The 25,747-nt window shown below is 33.9% G+C and overlaps 1 protein-coding gene across 2 annotated transcripts in view; it reads right to left on the reverse strand.

Annotated features, from left to right (window-relative positions):
- Window positions 1-25,747, reverse strand: part of ASCC3 (activating signal cointegrator 1 complex subunit 3) — a 249,066-nt gene that overhangs the window by 35,217 nt on the left and 188,102 nt on the right. For both annotated transcript variants that reach the window (XM_079327712.1, XM_079327713.1), the window contains exons 31-36: window positions 19,800-19,937; window positions 19,576-19,696; window positions 16,052-16,184; window positions 13,342-13,467; window positions 4,122-4,233; window positions 3,725-3,859 (exon numbers count right to left, since the gene is read on the reverse strand). In XM_079327712.1, the coding sequence (XP_079183838.1) occupies window positions 3,725-3,859; window positions 4,122-4,233; window positions 13,342-13,467; window positions 16,052-16,184; window positions 19,576-19,696; window positions 19,800-19,937 (765 nt within the window). The remainder of the gene's footprint in view (window positions 1-3,724; window positions 3,860-4,121; window positions 4,234-13,341; window positions 13,468-16,051; window positions 16,185-19,575; window positions 19,697-19,799; window positions 19,938-25,747) is intronic.

Genomic DNA, 25,747 nt, shown 5'->3' on the forward strand with positions numbered 1-25,747 from the left:
ATGGAGATAGAACAAGGGAATGAAAGATGGGAATGATGTTCTCCCCTTCACTGTTTGATGTGGACAGGTATGACAAATTTTTTGCTCTGTAAATAGGAATATTAATCAGATAACAAGTTAAGTTAAAAATCACCAATAATCATGAAACTAGGGGATCTAGGTGTCACAGCCCTGATCAATCAGAACGACAGTCTTTCCTTCCTCAAGGTACAACAAATCACTATTTGATTTTAAAAACATTTGTGCAGAAAAAGACAAGAATTACCCTAAAGTATCTATCATTGTTTTTCACCTAGACCTCTTTTTTAATCTCTGCACCTAACTATCAGAATTAAAGAAAACAGTCTTTAGGGACCTCAGGGAAATCCAGCTTGTCAGTAATAATTCATGAACACTTTCTCATCAATAATACTTAATGCAAGAAGCACCATAACTCAACAGTGATTAAGCTCATTTGGATTACTACTATCTGAGCACGGTTAGGAAAGGTTTAAAGAAAGCTCTATGGAAAAACATCAAACATTTTCTCTCAGAAAAAAAAAATTACCAGTCCACTAGCATAAGCCAGTGACAAAAATAACTGAATGTGAAGTTCCACCTGCTAGCTGCAAACCCAAGACAGCTCAAACATCTCAGGTACAGATTTATGAGAGGAGCAGGGAAGCCATGAGGGGATTTTCACCCACCTATTTGAATCACCTGTTACTGTATATTTCTAACATGACTGTTGGGATGTCCCCATGTGCCATCCTCCTGTTCATATTATGAATACTTAACCCCTACACCAGACAGGGAAAAAACTCAAAACATTTGATCTTGTAAAATGCTGGCAAAATGAAAAGGTAAAATACAAACAGAGAAAAGAACAGATACTGGAGAAGACTAGGAGTGGTCTTTCACTAAGTGAAAACAAATCTTGCTATTATGTGACTTTTTTGAGAGATCCACCACACCAGAAACTAGATGACTCACAACTAGTTTTTCACGTGAGTTGTAAAGATTCCTTGATAATTCACTGGTGATCAATCTTGGTTTTGAACACTTCCATTCAGCCTGCAAAAATATCAATCTGAAAATCAAAATCCCTTAATCAAACTTATCTTCAACCCCACACAATCCTAAATTTCTGAATTCTTGAACAAAATCTTGCTTTTTTCCACATTTTGTTTTAAACAAACTTTTTTCCTCTCCAAGTTACTTATATATTTGATATATGCATCTCATCTGAAAAATCAAAATTGAGATTTTCTTTTTTCAAATTGTTCAAGTCTGCCTTCCTTATATATATCAGAAACTTGTAAATACCTAAAGGTTTGCAAGCTTAGGTAAAACTCCATCAAATAAGTGTTACATCTATGAAATCCTGCAGCTGCATGAGAAATGCTTGGATGGTTATTCTTACAAAACACAATTCAAAATTTGAAACTTTAAAATGGAGTGATCAGCAGAATAATTAGAATTATAATTATTTTTGTAATGGTAACAGGCCTTTTTGTACTATAGCTAAAGCTTTCAGTTTCAGCATCATTAAGAGATTCTTCAAATTACTTTTTAAACATCCTTTTCCCTCAGGATTTTCACTTATACCTAATTAGACTACTTACCCCATGCCATGTAATTCCCTATTGCCAAAACCGCTAAATGCTTCAATAAGAAGGAGGAGGGCAACAGTGGAGTGAGGCAGATGTAATGTCATTGGTTAACAATAGAGGTGTGAAGCAACTGCTGTAATTATAAAACTCATTAATGCACAGTGTTTAGGGGGAAAAAAATCATTGGCAATAACTGTTGAAATGGCACTTCTTTTCAACACTACATCAGATTGAAAAAATCTTTTATTTTACACCTTCAACAAGACAGAATAGTAATACCACTTGTAATTTTGAGATTCAACATCCACATAAAACCAAGCAAGAACCATCAGCTCTAATGGCATCCACCACTCATAAATCCTTTTCATCTTTAAAACTGATACATACGGTGCATTTTGATTCCCAAGCAATTTTATTTTTAATCTCATTCCTCTTGAGATTGTAAATACATAACTTAGAAAACTGTATTATCAGGAAAAGAAAAATTAGAAAAAATTAAAGCAAGATTAATGAACTTAAAATTTTACAATCTCTATCCAACATTAGGGTCCTAAGTTTCATCTACAAGTGAAAAATTTGCCAGCTACTTTTGCAATTCATGAATGCACATAGTTCAAATAGGCAGCACTAAGTTCTTCCATCATTCTTCTTCCATATCCCTCTCATTGGCTAAGGCAGTATTATGAAATGCCATCTCTGCTAATATTCTCAAACTTTTCTTACCCCAATCTGTCTGAAAAAAAAAATCCTGACACTTCTAGGTGCAGAAAATTTTCACTAGATAGGAGATTTTTAAAGAGATAGTAGCTGGAATAAAGCACTCTTTTTGAATACTCAACATCATATTATTTAACTTCTGTTCACATGTGGTATTTCTTTTTAAAATTTCAGTTATTTTACACACAGCATATCTAGTTATTGTGGATGATTATAATTTTAAATTCACCTGAATACACTGAATTTCATTTCATGTAATTGCAATGTTTTCTGACAGCAGAACAACAGATACTGCAGGGTCAGTGATAGCAATTCCCCTATTTAGGCTGTCTAACAGTTTCCATTACAAAAGATTATTGTGGCCTTTATTTCTGAGCTGTAACACTCTGAATGTTTGCAGTAGGTGCTTTAAATTTATCAAGAAGAAAAGTCTCTACTAGAAAAGTGGTTTTCCTAGTGTCATAAAATGCTGATCAGGTTTTTCTGAGTTGCAAAATATTGAATAGCACTATTTTAACTTTTCTTCTTGTATTTCTCCTCAGAGAAGTTTTGGCAGCACACCAAAACAGCAATTAATACAAAAGTAAGATACATAAATACTGTAAGATGGGACTTTAAATTTTGAAGCTTACACTTAGAAATCAGAATATCACTAAATTTGGGCCACTTGTATAATGTACTTAATTTAACAGAGACTACAATCGTATAGGGGTAGAAATAAGTTTTCCTGAATAATATTCAGGCACTCCTTGTTTTGAAATATATTTGTAAAAGTAGTTACACCATGTTGAAAATGAAAATTCTGTAGTTATAACTATGTAAGTACTCAAAAAGGAAAATGGAGTAAACCCTGATTCTTTTATGGTTGGAATGTAATACTAGCACAGCTCATCACACATTGTGTCTTTGGCCTTGCACTTCTCTGCTAAACAGTCTCTAGACTAATTCTGGGAGATGCAGTTATTGCAGGTTATGACCTCAATGATTGGGAGGTGGCTGGGAAAAGGGAAAGCAGACATTTTAGGAAAGAGGTGTTTCCAATATGTTTCCCCTACTTCTTAAAGTTGCTGTATCTTCCAGATTGTCCCAGGACAAAGTGATGTCCTGCTACAGATTCACAGTCATTCCAATAGCTTTTTAGTAATATACTCAACTTAGAAAAGACAAATACCAGATTTGTACAGATCCTGCGCATTATAAAAGGACCTAAGAAGAGAAAGGAGTGCATAAAGTAATTTTGATGTACTGATAAGATGAAACACTTGAAACATCAAAAATGATTCAGGTATATTTCTCAAAACAATAAAAAATTAAATTAGATATCGAGGCGAAAGGCTCTTCTTTATTTTGTGCGATTTTTCATATACTTGTGTTAAGAGTAAAAAAATGTATTTTTAAGAAATATCAGCACTTACTGTCAGAATTAAGAGCAGTTCTTCAATACTGCTTTCAGGTTTCAGCTGATCCTTGAACATCCCAATAGTTGGATGCTTCAAATAGTAATAGGAGGCAATACGGCCGTACGTCAGGGGTTCGATGCTGCGATTATCCTGCCAGAAGAACAATCAAACACACAGAGTTCCCAAGGGCTTCAGTATAACATAAGTTCTTACATAACTGTGAAACATGTTCAGACTACTTGTAAGAGAGAACACCAAAAATAATTTAGCATCATATTTTAGCCACAGCAGTTTTGAGCGTTAAGTCTTACAAAGAGCTCCACAGACAAAGTCTAGCATGTCACATCAAGGAGTATGTACCTTGCTGTTCACAGTGTCTAAATTAATACTGGAAGACACAGGTTAGTCTTACCTCCCCAACTTCAATACAGTAGGAGCCTTCCAGATCAAACAGGGATTTCTCAACAAGGCTTGAGAGATACTTATTCACAGTGTCATGGCTCACATCATCCAAGTTATAGTAACTAGATAAAATGAGAGCAGATGCATTACATTAATATTTTTACAATCTGAAGATTTTTAAGGACATCATCTTCTAGGAAAACTAACAAGGCTTCTACAATATATATACATGGAACAGCAAATATTTACATTAAACAATTAAACACAGTCCTTTATAAAGATGAACAAGAAATCCATGAATCTTAAATGGTTTGTGGGAGCAACCAACATAAGACAAACATGTATATATGGAAAGATGGTAATTTGTCCATCCATTAATAGAAAGGTTGATACAAACAGAACTGGACTGGCTCTATTTTGTTAGTGGGAAAATCTTCTTGCTTTCACAGGTACACTTTCCTGGTAAGTATGAAAGTGAACAAGCAATGTTAACACCAGTAGCAGTATTTTAATTTCAAGATGAAGGAAGAACACCCAACTAGAAGAACAACTGTCTTTATATCCTGGAACTCTGAAAGTAAAACCAGGCATATAGTGACATGTCTTGAAAAAGTAAACATACCAATCCAAATGTTGCTATTTATTGTTATATTTCTGTGACATTTTATTCTCAAAGTTAGAATTGCTAAACAAAGGAATAGGGTATTTGTTAATGTTCACCATCAAACAAAAAGTTTAGGTAAACTACATCATCACAATGGCTTAGTTCTTGGTATGAAGGAAAAATGTTTATGAAGTGGGCTAAAAGATATTTTCTTTTTATGTTAGCATATTAAAAAGTGTGACTGAAGTTCACACTCCTTAACTATTATGAGATTTTACTCATATAACTCAACATAATTTCAGTGGGAACTTTTGCTCCAGATAAAATTGCAGTAAGAACTCGTGTCCCTAGATTCAGCAAAGGCATCAGATCAGAAAGTAACAATCAAGTTCAACTAGTAATAAAGAAAAACTGAGCATGTTTAGAAAGTTTTAAAATTTTTAATTTAAGCAGAGCAATTAAACTATGCGATTTCAAAGTGTAATTAAAATAAACATAAAATCTGATATTTACTGAATTGTTAAAAAGCAGAATAAAAAGGGAGTTCTTGATAATTTAATTCTGTCAAATATTGTGGCAGAAATAAACTGTTGAGATTGTGCAATGGTTAAAAATGCTCCTTTGTTATACCTGCTGTGCTTTACTAAAATTTACTGCTGCTATGATATACTCAGCATTCCCACTTGAAATAACCCCACTGCAATCAAGAGTAGGTTCTTTAAATGTTATTTTGTGCAGGTGAACAGGCTGCAAAAGTGTGTTCTGAGATGAATTTTAGTCAATTTTGCAAAGTTACTGCTGCACCTGAGTTGGTTTTTTAAAACTCCTTTCACTGTCAGTGGAAAGAAATGTGTGCAGAATGCCATTCATCTGAAGTATTTTCAATATCTGCTTCAGGATGAGGTGAAACATAATCACTGATTAAAAAAAGAGAACTTTAGACAATCAGTTCAGTTGTGGATGGTATATTTGGGCAGATGAATCCCATTCTCTGATTTAAACTCTCATTTCCTGGATGCTGCTGTTTGCAAATTTCAAAAGATGGAATTAAATTTTTATAAGCTACAAACATCCTTACATAACTGCTGAATTTAAAGAATCTGATTTGCATTATTATTTTCTTCAAAAACGTTTTTACCATAAAACTCTTTAAAAAGCAGTAACATAACCAAAAAAGCCTGAATGCCAAATAGCAGTATTACAATGTCCAGATTGCTTTTAACTCCAAATTATGGGATTAATTCTCTGAAGCTTTGAATATTCACTTATAATTTGGTACAGTTGGAGTAAACCAGTAATACCATAAGAAAAAGTTTTTAAAAAATGTGTTCTGATACCAGCCAGCTACATGAGACAACAACAAAGCATAGATACACAGTAGTGGGGTATTCAACTCTGCGACATGTTATATGTGTTCAGGCTGAGATCTTCTGAAATACTTATAACACACCTATTGTCCAAAACCAAACCAAACTAACATAAACATTTGTATTGACTAAAATGTTTTATGCAGTACCCAGCCATATATTATCAGCCTCATGCAAAGAAAATGCATTTGTTGAAATATTACTCTAATAGTGTTTTTTGATGGAACCTAAATTTCATGAGTGTCCTTTTAAATTAAGTGATATAGAGGTAATACAAAATGATCAAAATTTCTATCTGCCCATTTTATCTCCCTGACATCACCAATCACATTTATTTTCTGGTTATTAGCAGAAATTACTTTATCAAATTTTGTTTACCATCTGAAAGTAATTGAGCAAATGAGCTAAATAAGTTGTTTAAGGAGGTGAAAAAAAATTTTCTATTTTATACTCCTAAACCACTAATGAGTCATTATTATTTCTCTCTAAGTTGAATAGAATACTTCTGAAATGCTTATAATTAAGGCACTTTGTTGTCATGGTATTCAGACTTCCACCACATAATTTCAGCACCTTTATCTGCAGTACCACAACATTCATGATGAATACTGATAAAACAAAAAAAAAGGAATATGGGAAATGCACTGAAATTCTTTGCTGAGACTCTAATTTAAGACACCAATTCAAACATGTTTGTGCTCTTGTGCTCTGCCTAATTTGCAGTATTTTACTGCAAAGTTAAAATCATAAAGGAATTTATAATATATTAAATTTTTTTTGTGAATTTTAAATTTGCTGCTTCTTTGTAATTTGTTGTCAAATGAGTAAATATGTAGCTGTCTAATGGAAAGAAAACAATGCAAAGAAAAATCTTAAATGGTTTTAATCTTGAGTGTACCAGTATGTTTTAACTACTGTCTGTAATGAGGCAAATATAATTTTGAGCACACCCACAGGAGTTTCTTGGTCATTCAGGACATTTTCCCCTAATAAAAATCAAAGTAATTAATCTTGAAAGACTGTGTTAAAATCATTACTAAAAACAGAGGTATTAGATTTCAGTGCTCAGGAATAAATGCAAGTTGAATTCTGCATGTTGGTACATTCCAAGTATAAAAACTGCTTAATGTTTGAGTTCCTCTATGAAGCAATATTGCCTAACTATTTAATTACAGATAAAGAATAAAAACAATGCAGTTTCATGCTCACTGCATTGAATCATCTAGTCATTAGTTCCCCTTTGCTATAAACAGACAGCCTACCTTTTTATCAGCACACCATTTCATTTATTTCACAGTGAAGCCCAGTTTCACAATAATTGACTTGTCAGAAGCTCTAATTTATGAGCCTGGTCTCTGTAAGCCTTCTCCTATATTGGACTCAACCTGCACACAAGCAGGGTTGAATATTTACAATGCTGTTAACAGGTGCTGAGTTGTTTAATGATTCTAATAGCCAGAAGCGTACTGAGAAAGCCAGCGGGATCACAATTACAGGCTGTTTGAACACAACAATTACTCGTCCCCTGAGAGGTGTGAAAGTCAAAGGCAGTTTTATCCTAACAGCATCTAGCACATGGGCTAGACAGGCTAACTTCCATTACTAGTCCATAGGGAAAAAGCAGTAACAAACCCCTAGGTATCATAAAAATTTACAAAGTATGTAAAATTTAAACAATCAAAAGCTGAAGGAACTTTTTATTGTCTATTAAATAACATATTTAAAATCCCAAAACCTTGTAGAGCTTAGCAAGAACAACAAACTGTGAAACATGAACTTATTTCTCTAATCTAAGGAAGTGTGGAATTTCATCAGCTGAGAGAGACAGAGAGACGTGCAGGAACATAAAATGTAGATGAAGTTACACAAAACATTTAGGATTTAATGTGAATGGTGGCAATCATTTCCTGTTTAGCTTATGTAAACCTGACCAGAGATCTCCCTGGGAAATTTTTCATCAGCCTTGAAATGGTCCTGCTAAAACTGTCAATGCTGTGGAGTCATTTGTTACAGCACCATGTTTTTTATGTTCAGATTATACGGTGGTAATAGTGACACACATAATGAAAATCGGTGACAAGAGTCAGCCAAAAATATTAAAGAAGAAACTCGCTAGTCAGTAGGTCTTTTGAAAAATGCAAGAAATTATAAATCCACAGCATTCACCTGATAGCAAGAAAGTGTGCTTTCTGAGATTTTACAGTTCTGAAGGCAGAATTTTGTAATGAACAAGTATAGGGGAGCATAGATAATAATTTTTTCTAGGTCCCTTTAATGCAGTCATCATTTATATTTACTTTCATCGGCTTCAGCAGCTGCCATCTTCAAACAGCACCATGGAAATGGTACAGAGTACGTGGCACAACTGATGAACCGTCACAGCCTGAGAGAGATATGACCCAAGTACCAACTCACTTGTGTTGTTAAGGCATTACTGACTGACTGGACTTCGTGACTGGCTTGCAAAAAGGTATTACAGAGTGCACAAATGCTGCAGGCAGTAATGTCACCCTGTATTTTACCTCCATCATGTTTTCTTGCATCCATATATTCATGTATGCCAGGTAGGAGAAACAGATACATTGCTATCTTTAATCAGCTTTTAGTGCACTGTACATTGTGGTGATTTAAGAAGAACAAAACCAAGTTCAATTTCTCTGATATCAGCAAAGTATTCACCCCCCACATCAGTGCTTCTGATCATAACATTTGCAAGACAGTTTATTTCCCAAGATGTGTTCATAAGATATGAAAGGTAATAGACACACATAAATTTGCTCACATATTGGTATGATTTTTCTTTTTCCTATCATATATTCCAACAGATAATTTCTACAGGTAAACCATATCTAGGAGTAGGAAGACAGTTATGTGAATTTTCTTTCTGGATGGCAAGATGCAGAGTCTTCAACTGTGTATTCTCACCTTAGATTGCAGCAGACTAGGATGCAGGAGGTGGCTCAAATACCCAATATCCTGGAACTTCCCTATCTGACAAACTCAGCAAATCTTTATTTGTCTGAATATTTGGTAAAGCTATATTGTGAACTACATTCCTGTACTTTTCACGGCTCTAATGATTCTAATAATTCCTAAGAACAAACTCTTGTTATGAAATTCATAATAATGCCTATAGCTGTCACTTAGTAAATATATATACATGCATATATATCTGTAGATGCATATAGATCTAAATGGCATGGTAAAAGGAAAAGTTCTTCTGCTAAGTCCTTTGTGAAATATCTGTCTACCAATTGAAAATATGATTATTGGTAATCACTGCAGTACAACATACTTGCACATTCTAGTTTCTGTTAGTTTAGCTGGTGTCAAAATTTTCCATTTCATCTCTTAATCTTAGCTAATTTAACTTTCTCCAGTAATCTTGCTTCTGACACAATTCCAAATTAAACCCTAAAACTCCTAATAACTGTGATTGTCACTGAAATACACAGGTATTCCATTCTGACTGACTTCTACCATGATATTACCTGTCATAATCACAGCAAAAAAATACTGAACCAGTATATAACCATAATTTGTATTATGTTTTATTCACATACTCAGCTAGTCATAAGGAGAAAATGAAATTTAAAGTAAAACATAAATGTGTGATAAGGGTAACATCAGTCAGATTATAATTAGTGCTGTTTTATTCATTCACTCCAAAAAACTTTGCAACACTAATATCAAGTAAAAAAATTCCTTAATAATAATAGTTCTTGGAAAGAAATAAAATACATTTTTTTCAGGTTTTCATAAGGAATTTACATAGAAAACTGATTTTTTAAGTTTGGAAATGTACACAGATGCACTCTCACATATAAATACATAAATAGCCATGCACATTTTAATAGTGATGTGATGTGTGCTCTCAGGATATCCAAAAATTAACTTTCCAAATAAAAGCTGATTCTGCTTAACTTTACATATGTTGTAAATTTCTATTTCTCTTTTACTGAACATGTATCTGGAAAATATCATAACCTGATTTATAGAAAATGTTTCTTATAGCCATTTGTCTTTTTATAAAAAGTCACAATTATAATCTTTTATAAGGGTAAAAGAATGAAATAAGCAAGGCATTTCAGCCAAGGAATGGAGATAGATGAGCCTGTCAAAGTAGCCCCCTGCAAAGAACAGAGCCCTTTGCTGATCTGTGTGCTATGACCATGACTAAGTAAAGAACATAGTGACTACAGCTTTATGTGGAAAGGAAAACACATTGTACTACTTGACTGAAGGAGTACAGAAACTGTGACTTAACAAGCAAATTCAAAAAGCTCTGCATTTAGGACTAACTGTTTTGAGGGAAGGGAAGAACAGTGAAGAAACTCTGGATATGGAGACTGAAACACTTTGATAAACATTTCATTTGGACCATCCCTGTCATTCATGTGTCATCTTGTGAACAGGATGCATGTGACTGGGTGTCATGCATCTGAACAGAACTAGTTCTCAGCTACTCTCCTTCCCCAAAGCAGCAGCCTCAATTACATCCCCTATCTAGACTGCCAAAACCCATTCCATAGGGTTTGAGAGGCAGGGGTTCAACAAAAAAGAAAATTAAAATGGTTTAATGAAAAGGAATATTTTAACATGCAAAGATTTCCCACACCATTAAAACAACCATCATGACAAGTTTAACAAATTATCTCAAGTTTGCCAGGAAAACTTTCATGATGACTTCATATTTAGAAGAAACCTGGATACTTAGAGGAAAAAGATACTTGGATCTCTCTCTCTCACAAGAAAGGTAGATTACCATTACTTCAATAGTACAAATTTTAGGCATTCTGTAAGGCATTTTATGATACTGGATTGGAATAGGATGATCCTACATTTGTTTATGCAGCTTTAATATACAAGTAGCTAAAACTGGCAATAAACGAGAATATAAATCTTCTGCGTATTATCTAAGCCCATTATTTTGGAGATTTACAGCATCACATGCAATGACTTTTATGCCAATGAATCCCAAGGCAATTTACTAATCATGCATATAGGAATTACTTATTCACCAGTAAGGTACAATCACCTGCTGTCTGGAAAATAGTTCTTGTTTCACAGTGGAGAGAAAGTCAACAAAATTGCTTAGGGGCAAGACATGATAAAGAACACTCCTGTCAAGTGACAAGGAATGGGTATTAAATAACCATCTAAATAAAAAACTAGCAGCAAATGTGTTCCTATTCCTTTGAAAAAAACCCCAAAAAACTAAAATCTTTGGATTATTAAGGGCCACAAATAGTTTTTGTTTGATAGAAATCATTTCACATGCTTTGTTATGGCATAGCAAACTCCATTACCATAACGCAACTTATTCAGAGCTATCTCAACAATCACTGACTTCTGTTTGTAAAACTCTTCACTTTTCCTGGGATATATCTCATTCAAACACTGACCACACTTGCTTGCTTGGCTTTTAGGAGATCTGAAAACACCACAGATAGTAGGTCCAGGAAAACTACTGACTAAGTTTAGTAACTTTGGATGAAACTTAATATTGTTACTGTGTCAAAGAATGGAATGCATGCACATCCATGTGCTTGGCATCTAGAAATGATTTGACAAGATGCTTGACAGAGTAAATAATACTCTAATTTTTCTCTCTGCATGACTAAATGCAGAAGCAATGCTGAGTACCTGTGTGAATAAAGAGCTCAACTTGTCAATTGCTCCAACCTATGTGTGTGGTGTTCCCAATGCAAGACTCCAATTTCATAAGAAACTTCATTATTCATTCCTATCCTGCCATTATGGGCATGACTAGTCAAGATCTGTTCATCTTGCTTCTCACTACAAAGACTCTACATCTTATTATGAAGTGCTTTTTTAATTTTGTTTCCCCCTGTCCCAACTTTCTTCCCATCTCAGAATAGCAGAACTTTTGCTTTGAAGTTAAAATTGTCATAACTCCAGCTTTAGCTGTCCATGACAATAAAGAACCTGCAGAGAAAAAATGACCAGCAGTCAACATGCCAACCTCATACTCAAGTGGAAATAATCTTTTGTATCGGGAAGAGATTGCCTATATTTCTATATTCTACACTTACCTTTGGCCTAAATGTTGTGTTTTAAAAAAATATACCTACCACAGATACCACATGACCAAAACTGAACAACTACAGCACTTTACCAAAGCAATTCAAGAGCAAGACATTTTAAAGTAGTAGTACTTATTCTTCATGCTAAAGAAGTATGAAATCTAACATTTCAAAAAATCGTAGTTTAACTCTCAGAGGAGAAATACCCCTCCCATAATTAAGCATTGTGTTAGTTATGAAGTGAGAAAATTGAAAATGCTTTCTTTGGTTTACAGTTCTAATGATCTGCAATTTTATTTCCCAAGAAGACTAGATAGAAATTCTGTTTGTTTTGTGGGACATTCTCAGCATAGAACTAGATACAGACTTAAAAACTAATATAGACTTAAAGAGAATTAAAGGAAATTATTTTATCACCTGCAGGTTCCCAGCAGCAATTGCCCATAAAGTACCTGGCAGAAAATCTGGTCAAATGCTGTGAACATTATTAACAGTAACATGTTAATTAACATGATTTCAGACATCCAACACGCTGGAGTACATCAATAAATACTAAGTGATCAAAATGGTTAATTCTTTATTTGCCACATTATTTTAGCAGGTGAATAATCCTATGGCAGATAACATAGCATTTACCCAAAACAGGGTTGTGGCAAAGGCAGGCTGTACTGGTGGAACAGCTCAGAATGATCTGCATACCAGCTGGAGCTAGGCAGGATGATAGCAATCATTGAAAATATTGCACACATGGTTTCACAAGGCTACCCTAATGAAAGCAAACGTTATCACAGAGAAACAGCTGATAGTTATTCTCTCATTTATTAGGAAAGTCCAAGTCTTAATAAATTTTCTAAAAAAAACTGGGCAGAACATATCAATGTGGTAGCTAAAAAAAAAAGTATTGCATTATAAATACAATATCTGAAGGAATGTGATAATCTGGAATTTTATTTTAGGGATGCTGATATAGCCCTCTCAATAAGGTTATTTTATTGCTGTAAATAAGTTGTAAAGTTATCTGCCAAAAAATGCATTTATATTTAGAAAAAAAAATATAAAAAATATGAGCACACGATTTTTAATCCACGTGGGCCAGCAACGTTCCTGGAGACTGCTAAGTATTCCAGGCTCCAACAGCAGACAGATCACCTTTGGATCAACCCTAACCTCAAGTTACCCTGAGATTAAATTGCATTTACACTGTACACTCACGTTGGGTTCATTATAAGTCGACGGAAGAAGTAAGTCCAGGTGATATAATCCATGGCATCCTGCTTGGATGTAATAGTTCCAGCAGCAATTTCAGCATTCAAGTGGTCAGCCAGCACCTCTAACAAGCTGAAGAACAGGAAACAAAAGGATTTAGCTGACTTTACAATCACAAAGACAGGTAATATATTTTGCAGAGTTGTCCATTAAAAGGTTTATTACTTTTAGTCTGAAAATATTAATTTACCTTCCAGTAAAAGGGAAGAGGGGAAGAAGGGGGAATGTAATTGCAAGGTCAGTCATCTTCTTTACATGATAGTGGAATGAAGCTCAAATTATTTTTTGATTGGACCAAGAATGCACAAGTTTAAGTCATTCATGGAACATATTCAGATGGAGCTACTCAGTGGTAACTTCTGAATATTGTATGTTGACCATATGATCATACTGATTTAATCCAATAGAGAATCATATGGAAAGACAAACAGGAAATGAAACAGTGGCAATAGCTTAGCTAATACTCAACAAATACTTCAGGGCTATTAAAATTACATCAAAACTGCTTCCCCCAGATTTTGCCTCATCTTCATCCAATTTAAAAAAAACAACAAAAGAAAGCAGCTACTTTTACCCAGAAAGTTCTAAACTCAGAAACAGAATAATAAAAGCAGCTTAAAATGATTCTTAAAAAATAAAATAGTCATTAAACAGAACAAAGACCTCCATTAGTGTATCTAATGAGATCATGCCTGGCTAGAGTTCAATCAGAGAATAGCAAAAATATCCTTAAGGTTCAACCTAATTTTTCTTGTATTATATAGTTTTTCTTCTCCCAATGTTCTTTTCCTGTTGCTAAAAGTAAAGAATAATCTGGCATGAGTAACTGCTTGACTGCTCTGTACTGGTGACTGCATACTTCTAAGGGTCAGAACTGCAGACATTCCACACAGATTGTCCAACAGAAGCTGGACAGATGATTCAATAGTTTTTCCATGATAATTGAATTCTGGATTTTCTTTTGTTTCTAATGTGTTGTGTTTCAGGCCCATGATCAGGGAGAGCACAAAGACTGTTAGGAGTTGAGTACTTAAGTCTCACAACCAGTATGTAAACAATGGCTTTTAGAAAAAAATGTTAATTAAAAAATTACGACGTTTACTTTTACAAATCAGAAGTACAACACAACGCTGATGAACCTACTCTCTGGTAAAACAGATGGGAAAGCATTCCAAAACTAAAAACCCCCCAGAAACCTCAGCCAGTATCTCTTTGAAGATACAAAATACTTGATCATAAAAGAGACCAAGACAAACCTAAGTTACGTAGTTAAAAACCAAGAGAGAACTTAACAAGATTGTTATTAATATGTGATTCTTCATCTGCAAACTTATCAGATATTCTTTTTTTATAATAAAAGACGAACTATATCAGGACTACAAAGTAAATATAAACACACAAATGGAGCTGCTAGTAACATAGAATATGTACAATCTTCCAAACATTAACAAAGGTGTGATTACTATTGTTATACTGAAGATACGATTTCTTTCTTTAGAAATGTCACTAACCAAGTAATAGAGATATTTCTCAATTTATGCTAATACCATGCAGTCTGGATATACCATCAATATTTTAATCACACCACTCTTTTCACTTATTAGCTATCATTTTGAAGAAGTTCAACTCCTAGACTTTTGTGCTAAGTTTAATTTCTCTGTTAAAAAAAGTGTGGTTTCCTAAGGAAATGTATATGTTTCCACATTCTTTGTTTGCAAAAACTGTATGTCTCTCTGTGCACCACAGAAATCAACTTTCAAATACACCAGCCCATTTCAACTACAGTTGAAAGGTAGATTGCACTCTCAAACTCCAACAAGTTTCCTGATCAGATAGAGGTCCCATTATCACTTATGTTGAGGGATAAAGTTTCCTTAGGAGAACAATACTGTGAATTCTTCGCCACTGAGAGAAGCTTTCAATAATGTTCATGCTTTATTAGATGTCTGAGCATTGCTGCATGAAACATTCCTCTACAGGAGATCAATCTAACTAGTTTGGCTTCTCATTGAACAACTACATATATTAAAGATATCAAAACCAAGGCACAAATTACATTATGCTGGACAGCAAACAGTACATCAACTAGATTTCAAGAGGCTGCAAAAAGCTGCTGTTTCTATACTTCTCACAAAAATCTTGCAGTTTTCAAGCAAAAGATTTGTTAAAACTGTTAGTAAGAGTTTATACCATGTAAACTTGAACTTCGAACTTTTTGAACTTTTGAGATTTTCAAGAATGTGATACCTATAATGATACAAATATTCTAGATAGAAAGTGCTTGGAACTCACGTTGTTTTTTTCCTATTAGTAACTCGTCACAGAATTTCAAAAAGGGTTCTGAAGACCATGGATAGTTGTCCTAAACACTGCCCTCAAAGAACAGTGTTTTGACATGTTTGAGCCAACACCCATAAACGGAGAGGCCCTGTAGTATTATTTGGGAATAGACTGACGAACTCAGCAGTGCTTCAAAACTCATGGAAGAAGGGATTTTTCTGAATAAAGATAGGTAATTTATTTTTCTAAATTGTCTTCCTTTTGAGTCCAGTATTTAGGACTTATCCTGCACATGAATTTTGCTTCCCTTTCCTCTATCCCTCATTTATAGTATTGTTTATAGTTTGATCAGCTTTTCTGATTGCTTTATCTTTACCTTGATTCAACAGGAAAAGGTTCATAAAGGAATTTTTTGTAGAAGTCCTTCTTAATATCATGAACTAGAATGACAGCTTTTCCTTGGTCATCGAACTGTGGCCTGCCAGCACGTCCCATCATCTGAAGCACGTCTGCCAAAAAGACAATAATGTATAAGCCAAATATCTGTTTGGATGTATAAATAAATGCATTTATGTCTGTATAGCATACAATATAGGTTTTTTGCATAACTTTGGCCTTGTACGCTCTACTGGCTTAGACATTTTCAAGTTTTTTTCCATCTCAGATGGAGTTATGATGAACTTTCTGTCAGAGACTATCTTCTTGTATACTTAAATACTGCAATAGAATCTAGGCTTATAAATAATATAAATTGCCTTTACCCTCCTTCTATTCCTCATTTCATTACATGCAGTTAAAGTTGATGAGTAAGACAACTCATGAAAGCTACAATGACAATTGCCTATAATTTCCTAATTTTCAAATATTTGACTTCACAGTTACACAAGTTCCTCATGCTAGATACGATTTCCTAGATTTTGAGTATTTTAGAGATAACATGGTATAGGCAATTTCTAATTACTGAGAACTATGATATTTACCACTCAAACAAGTTATATTAGTTATTAGCATTGGAGTAGAGATGGTTTCATACAGCATATTGTCCCTACATCACATCATAATATTACAGAATTGAAAGCTGGTTCAGTCATGCTACCTATACACCATTGTTTGTAAATACTAATTAATGACTTCTATAAACACTGAAAATACTAGTTAATGCAAAACGTGATCAACTTGCTACCTGTCCCCAAGGATAAGCATGCTTGTCATATATTTGTTTGTCTTCTCTTCATTTGAGAAGTGTATCTGCATAGGTTGTTTTGTGTCACATTCACCAGAGCTCTGAATCTTTTCTGGTGCTGCTACTAACTGCTATTTAACATAGAAGAAACAATGGAAAGCAATTCATAAGTTTTACATCTCTATGTTAAAATTTTTAATGTTTTGTGTATTCTGTATGAGCTCTATCATACCCGCCCAGTGTGTGGCTTGCAGCACCTGGCATTTTGAAGAGATTTATTTGAGTTAAGAATCAGTAAGCTTTTGGTCCAAAGCTCTGTGGAGGAAGGAAAACCCAAAAAGTAAAGAACGGGATACAGCAACTTACCATAGCAGGACAAACAGACAGTCCAATTATGATTTTTTAGTAATATGCTTTCACTTGTGTACTGACTTGTGTATAGAAAGCAATGATTTTTATCAGTTTATTCCTTTTGTTAGCTTAGAAGCAACATTAAGATGTAAAATGACACTAGTTTAAATCTGCTGATCTGAATAGGTATGTGCACAGGAGGATGATGAAACAACTTCTATGCGGTGAATTAAATTGTGCGTAATACCATATAGGAAATGGATTTACCAAAAAGCATCAGGAAATTATTTTTGTCAATATCCACTATGTAATTATCCAAACTCAATATTTTCTTTACTGACTATAGGTTACTTGGCTGCTCTTAATCACTGGACCAAAGTCTTGTAATATTAAATATGATACAACTGGCTGACTAAATAAATGACTGTTAACTGAGAAATAGTCCTCCCCAAAACCTCTGACTTCACTCAAAGAAGCAGTCTTGCTTATTTTGAAACTGCTGAACACTCCAGAGTGATTCATTTCGCCCTCAGCTGCTTCCTTGGAGCCAAATGCATTCCTGACACAGAAAGGTAACTTCAGTAGAGTGAAGCCCAGTAATACCATGACGGAACATTGAAAGCATAACTTGAGGACAGCATTAAAGACAGTATTGTGAAACTTCTGGAAGTATTTCAGAAAGAAATTAATTACATTTTCATTTTATTGCTGCAGCAAAACTACTACCTATCCACAGAAATTCCAGATGCAAAAATATTCTCTAGAAAGTTAAAAATAAAAATGCTTTAGGCAAACCACACCACATGTTTCTTCATAAAATAAGAAATTTGCATTTTCTGTTGCAGTGCAGACAAACAAAATCTGAATGCTTCCATTACAGATGGTGGTATTCCATCTACCCCCTCCCCTGCCCCAAGTCCTACTGAGAATTCAGGAACTGAACAACACCCAGCGTTGAAATTACCTGAATTAAAAAAGGCAATAGAGAGTGAAAGTATCAGCATTTCCTAAAGTTTTTGTGTGAACTTGTACAACAGATTTCTAAAACAGCATAGTAAGCCTGCGCTGTTTATTGAGTCTCTGATTTCCTTTAAATATATTATTTTCTCTATTGCTGATTTCTGACAGTGCCATGGACTCAATACAAAGTTTAAAACTTCCGTTGATTTCTTTCCTCGCCACTTTTCCCCATTCAGTAATAAATGATCATCACCGTTCTTCCAGCCGGCACGAGCGCGATACGACTTCGCTACGGAGACTGTTTTCACTAAGTTTACATCAGCCAAAGTCTGTCACAAAATACAAGTGTGCATGGCTAAGATCCCAGGTCAGACCAGAATCTTTGAACAAGAGAGTTGGTCTGGAAATTGATCCCAAGTTTCCTGCAGAGCACTAACCACTAAATTAAGCTCTATGATGGGTTACTTGAAGAAGTAACCCTGTAGTATTTTCAGTTTGAGTGTTTTTTACATTACTAAGCTTCTCTTGACAAAAAGACAGAGCATGCCTAAAAAGATGCAAGTTCTGTATTTCCCTAACAAATACCATTTACACTGTCCTGAAGTGTACGTATTGCTAGCGTAGTATAAGAACATTTAATAATATACTTGCTCTTCTGAAAAGAGAAAGGGAAAACAGAACAGGAAACCTGGAATAAATTTAGCTTGTTCTCATTCTTCAGACTTAGTACCATCCAGACAAATATTCTCCCTGTCTGAACTCTGCAAAAAGTTCTTCCATGGTTCACTTTCTTCAGCTTTTTGAAAACACTGCAGAACAGTTTATGAAAACTGGAGTTTCATGGACCCAAAAAACAACAAAAGTCTGCATAAAGCCAGAAAAGTATTTAATTTAGCTGCTTATTTCTGAAATATTCCTTATATCACTGAAGATACCAGGCCAGTTAAGATTTTTTGTTTACTACCAAGTGACTGTGCATACATTTTATTTTCTCATATGTGCGTGATTCAACGGTTACATTTCAAACCATGGCTAAGTTTACTGTTAAAATTTTGTTTCTACTTAGAAAAGGTTTAAGAAATGAAAAAAAAAATTGCGTGCTTGAAAAGTTTATTTTCTACAATTACGTAGTGAACTAGATATGGTTTAATATTGTCCCTTTAATTATTTAATGTCTATTTTAGGTGATACGCATTAAATTAATTTAGCATGAAAAGATTTGCCAAACAAATCATTATTGCATAAAATCTTAAGAGTTCTCTTACAACTTGCATTAAATAAAGAAAAAACCCTTACCTAATTTCTCCTAGTCTTTATCCAAATTCAGTTACTAAATAATTCAGGTCATTTGCATATGCTTGGAATACATTTCAGCATATGCACATTTCCATAATTTATGTGAGTACCTGTAATGGGATAATCCACGTAACGTCTTGTTTTTCCATCGTAGTATTCTGTTCCTTTAACAATTACTAAATGAGCTGGAAAATTTACACCCCAAGCTAATGTGCTCGTGGCAATAAGAACCTAAGACAAAAAGAAAGATTAATGAGGTATATGTAACAATAAGCCAACTTTTAAAATTCCATGTAAAACTCATTACGGCAGGATTCAAAAAGAACACATGTACCTGGATTTTGCAGTTCACAAACAATTCTTCCACAGTTTTCCTGTCCCTTTCATGCAAACCTGCATGGTGCATGCCTATTCCAAAAGCAAGTGTCAGCTTCAGATTCGAATCTCTAACTGTGACTATAATGTCATTCATCTGTAAGAGAAATAAAAATTGCATGCTTTGAAACAGATTACTAAGAAACTTCTAGGTTTCTTATCTTCCTTTGTTTTTGTAGCAATGATTATACGAGCAGGAAAACAGAACCTTCTTCAGTCTCTGAAGACTGGTTTTGTCTAAAAAATATTATATTAACAATGGGGGTGGAATACAAAATGCACATGACTTTATTGACATGCTAAGTAACACAGACAAGGAAATGAAAATGCTGAAAATATCTTGGCAGGTCTGGCAAATACTGTGCATTCTGTTCTGTGTTTGTTTAATGCAATCCCTAGTATCAAAGGGGTTAGAACTGGTATAAAAACATAGCAAATCTCTGCAACCAGTAACATAATAACAGTAATGAAAAATAAATTTGGCTCTCTCTAATGCCTTTGAACAGATAGAGTGTTCCTCAGTTTGATAATTTTGCAATTATTATTCATCAAGAAAGCTTCCTCTTCCTATTCACATGCTGAAATGTAAATTAATTAGAATTTTTTTTTTTAGTATGAGTTTGTAATTTATAGTTTCAAAATCTATAGTGAAATCCAACATCTATTAAGTGTGTTCATTTTAAACTTTCAGAAGTCCAGATAAAAAACTATTTTTATTACAATTACTAATTCTTTCCAATCTGAAGTCAATGCCTCTTGGAATAATTTTCATTACTATGATTTGAACTACCTTTCTTGCCTATATTTTCAAGTCATAAATTTGATAATAGGCTTATTTATTTTGTAGATGACCTCCGTGAAAAATCTCTTAGTAATAACGAACAAAACAGTCTTGTTAAGTAATTCTACTGTTCAAAATTATTTTTATTGTTTTATTCCTAAGGTCATTTATTATTTTATGTGATTCCAATATAATTATAGCCAGGAACTTTAAAATTTATGCTCTTATTAGTGGTTTCCTGGTGCCACCAGCAGTGGCATGATGATATTGCATACTTAGGGGCAGAATCATTCATGGTCATGGGAGGTATAGCCAAGGTTAGAGAAAAAACAGTAGTGCAGAACAAATTAGTCAAGGTAACTGAATAATTTGGACATAGTGTTCAGGCTCAAATCAGACTGAGTTCTCCAAAGTACTGAGATATGATAGCTGCACTACTACAGTGATATCTCCATTCCTACTTAGGACTCTGAGGTGTTTCATTTCTAATGCTCATGATTGTAACCTCTCTAAATATTTTCTGTATTTTATAATTCTCAGACCTCAATATGAATAAAATGATTCATATATCTAAACTCAAGTAACATGTTGCAACTATTATAAAAAATATCCATAAGAGGTACAAAAAATCCAGAGAATACAACAGTCCATATTGAGGATTTTAAAACAAACAAACAAACAATATAGTTTTTGTAAATCAATCCATTTTGTCAGAAAGAGTAAATTGCAAAGCATTTTAAAAGTCTATTTGTTGAAGTAATCTTGACTAATGGAACCACAACTGATGGCAGTAACAGAGAAACTAATTAAAAAAAAAAAAGTTCAACTTTTGAGAGATCAATCAATTTCATCTGTCAATGGAAGCTCTTAAATTTTATTTACCCTCACAAAGCAGTTGCCTGGAGGTTCCTGAGTTTCCTGTACTATAAGACACCGGAGGTTTGTTGTATAAACTGATCTAGCACATATAAAAGAAAAGGGTGCTTACAGAAGAAAAGAGTAAAAGGGTCCATAAAACACTGAAAAGAAAGGGAGCAGAAAGAAAAAAACCCAGTGAATTGAGAAGTGAAGAGGGGATAAGTCCATTTAGGAAAGGGAAGCAAGAAGTGGGGTAGATAAGTTGAAGGGAGTAAAGAGATGAATGAAAGGAGGATATGTTAAAGGATAAAGTTTATCTATCTAGATACAATCAGCAAACCTTTGATTTCTCTAGTCAACATGTAGACATGTGACTTCAGTGTAGACAACATGAATTATGACCCATCTTAAAGAGCTTTTCTTCTAAGACTAAAAAAATCTGGATAAAATGGGAACACATATACTGTTTTCTCTACAATTATGATCATCAACATACAATACTAAAAATATTATTAGATCTATTAATGATTTTTTACTACAGGTTTATTAATTGGTATTGGTACTGCACAGGCTTCTTTTGCCTATGTACATACACTTTGAAAAAAATAATAATTATATGTATATATTTAACAGGAAATTAGGATGAAAAAAGTAGAAAACAAAATTGGTAAATATGTGAAAAACAAAAAAAATGCATTTACAATTTAGTCAGTTTCTGCATTCAATAACTGACAAAAGATACTGTGTTGCTGAATTAATTTTTCTCCTCCCCACTGAGAATTATCACCTTATTATAGTTATGTCTTTAATGTAAGGGAATGAGCCAATTCCAAAGACATTTATTTCATTATTCACAGCAAAAGAAAGTGATATTGGGAAAATAATGAATCGAAACCCCCTTTTCCTCTAGAACAGTACAGGGATCAAATTAGCTGATTGGGATTAGCCTAAAGTGATTAGACTGCTCCTTCAGCACATGAGGTTTTACACTGGGAGCTATTTCCAGCACACAACCTGAGCTAAACCTTTCTGCCATAGAGTTGCCAGCGCAAAACATCCTAAATTCGCACTGCTGGGAATTTATTCAAAGATGTTCTTCTTGCTTTTATAATCAGTGGTGGTTATTTTTTTTCCCCTCTGACTCGTATTACAGCGGCGGCCTGTGGAGCTGTTAGTCATACCTGCAAAGCAGTGTAATTTACCACAGGAAAACTAAAGAACCCTTAGCAGGAGCACTGGCACATGTACTGCTATCCTGTCATTTTAGCAGCAGGGAATCCTAGTCATTTTTAGCTGACCCCTTACTTTCACATAAATCACTGTAATAAACATAACTGTTTTACCCATAGGCACAATTCAAGGCTTAAAATTCTTATGACAATTTATTTAAAAGTGTAACTCCCTTATGTCAGTGTAGTGTAAGAATATTATAACTCTCTATTAAGCAATAATGGCACAATTAATAGGTTCATTAACCAGAAACAGACACAGCACTGTGACTATAAAACAAATCTAACATTTCTGAATTGTTATGACTCAATTACTATTTATCTTTCTGAAAACAACTGTAATGTAGTTTTACTCACAGAAGGATAAATCAAATAAATCTTACCTTAAAAACAGAAAAAAATTATATTAAAGTAATATAAGGAAATACACATTGTACCAGCATTAAAAAGCCCTGTACAACACTAATTCTGGGATCTTAATGCCAGGAAGGTATTTTTCTCTGGACTCATAGACAAGCAGGATCAGGCCCATGCAGAAAGGTTTTGCTGTCCTTCTTTTTTTTTTTTTTTTTTTTTTTTTTTAATGAGAAAAAAAAAAAAAGAATCTCCAATTTGGGAACCTGGTAGAGTTGCAAAATATTTATTTTAAAAAATAAACTTTATTTCTGCATTTTCTATCATAATTTCTAAACAAGCCAGATTTTTCTCAAACTACTAAGTAGTCATTTTCTTTGTTCCTGCACATATGTAAACTGTTGAACCATTTACTTTAAGCTAATAGAACTTTTTTTTTATATTTTAAATTTATTATACTTAAAAAGCTTTTGTAGAAAGATAGGATTCCATTTAAGCAGATACATTACCCTGTGCCTGAAATACATTCCAGTCAGAGTATAATTCAGCAAGTTGATGACAATGCTGGCTCCAAAAGAAAGGAGGAGACCAGATTGGACAAGAATGAGCTAACAGATTGTGCAGCCCAATTCTGTCCCTTTGAGTGTGATATATTGTTTCAAGATGCTAAAACCCCATACTTTCTCAAAGCATATCTGTTGTGCTGGTTTTCCCATTTTCACAGAATCCTCATTATTAGTACTCTCTACTCTTTTCAAAGCACGTCAGACTCAGACCATATGCCACTGAATAATGCTTATCAATTGTCTAAAATGCCCAATAGAAGAAAGATCTGCCAAACAAAAGAATCGTGAAAGTTATGAAGTCTTTTACAAAAATAATTACATATTTCACATCTGCTACAGATGTTAAGTGAAATAAAAACATCTCCTTGTTATAACTAAACGTTAATTTTTATGACACACTTTTGTGTCATAAAACCAACATCTTGTAGAAGGAAGTTGAACTACTATAATGACTGAAACACTTAGAAATCATTCTCGGGTACCCTCCTGATCTTTAAAGGAAGAAAAAAAAATCATCTTACAAAATTATTTTTGATGAAGAGTTGTCTTATACTTCAGAATTATCCCACACAGAACAAGCCGCCTAAAACAACTCAAATAAGATTATTCAAGGAACATTTTCAAATCTGCTTTAAGCAGTTGAGATATATTTATTAAATAATATTTAATAATACATAATAATAAAGCATAATATTATAATAAAACATTTAACACTAAAAGACAAATTTAAATGACAGAAACATGTCTGTTCATAACACAGACCAGATTCTTCTATTCCTGTTTTATAGCACAGCATTACCTCAAAACATTAAGATGGAGATAATAGGTTGTTTGATTTAAAGGTTTTGTCTTTCCAAGAATTCCTAGGATTTTTTTATTGGGTTTGGGTATTTTTTTGTTTGCTTTTATTAACAATGCAAACCAAGTATAGGCAAAATTTAATTCCCTTTCATGCATATGGCTATTTGTATTTCCATGCAGTGTACAAACACATACGTACTAATCCATAATTAGTGCACACATGTTTATATGCTCACATGTCTAAAATGGCAAAAATCAGGATGGGTCTAATTCATTCTTTTGGAGTCAATGAGTGTCCTTCATTCAACAGCCCTTGAATTCTGTGGAAGCAAACTATTGCCTGATATGGATGCTATTGAATATTACTGCAGGTATGTTTGTGCTAAAGGATACTAGTTATTTCTAGAGGTTTCATAAAGAACAGTCTTAACAAGATGCAGATGGCCAAATGATGCACAAAGCAGAATGTAAAAAAAAACAACATTGTGGTTAAAGTTAAAACTATGTACACTGGTACATTTCTTCTCTCTCCTTGCACTGTAAATATTAAAAAAAAATACAAAAAACCAAATCCAAGTATCTGGACAGGGAATAAATTTTTAAAGAAACCCCACCAAACAAATAAAAAAACACCCTGCTTGTCTGCTGGTGAGAACTGCATTCTAACTTCAAACAATAAACCATAAATACTACTTTTGTACTTTTGTTTTAGGTTAAAAACAAAAAAGCTGTAAAAACATTAGAGAAAAATAAATAAACTGAAAACTTGATTCTAATAAATTATATTGTAAAAAGATTGCAACATTTTCTGCCACCACAGATGTAGATGCAATTTCTGAAAGAGAAGGACTTGCTCCTCTTCAGTCAGCTCGTAATGTGGAACAGTATAACTGATCTTACCCAGGCTGACCGTCAGAAACTGGTGGCTCTGTCTGTTTCCAAAACGATAATCTGAGCTATTGTCCCTTTTAACAAGATAAGTAATGGGTCACAAGCTTCAACATGACAGTCCTGGCTGACAAGTTCAAATTAGAATTTTAGCTAGGAAGTGCATATTTAAAAATACTCTAATGATTATGCAGGGTAAGCATCACATTTTCTTTTTCTATAGGCATGTTGGCATCCTCTATTTATAGATGCAGTCTCCTCTTTGAGATGCACTGCCCATTCACATTTCTGTGATGATGCACCTGTGCCTCAAAAGCATAACCAGGACAATCTTTACAAAGTGAAGTCTAATGTAGAGTTCTTGCTATTACTGCAAATGGGAAGGAAAACAGATTTTGCTACTGCTTCTTCTGTTGAAAAATAAACCCAG

Source organism: Erithacus rubecula (genome assembly GCF_903797595.1).
Source record: "Erithacus rubecula genome assembly, chromosome: 2".
NCBI lineage: Eukaryota > Metazoa > Chordata > Aves > Passeriformes > Muscicapidae > Erithacus > Erithacus rubecula.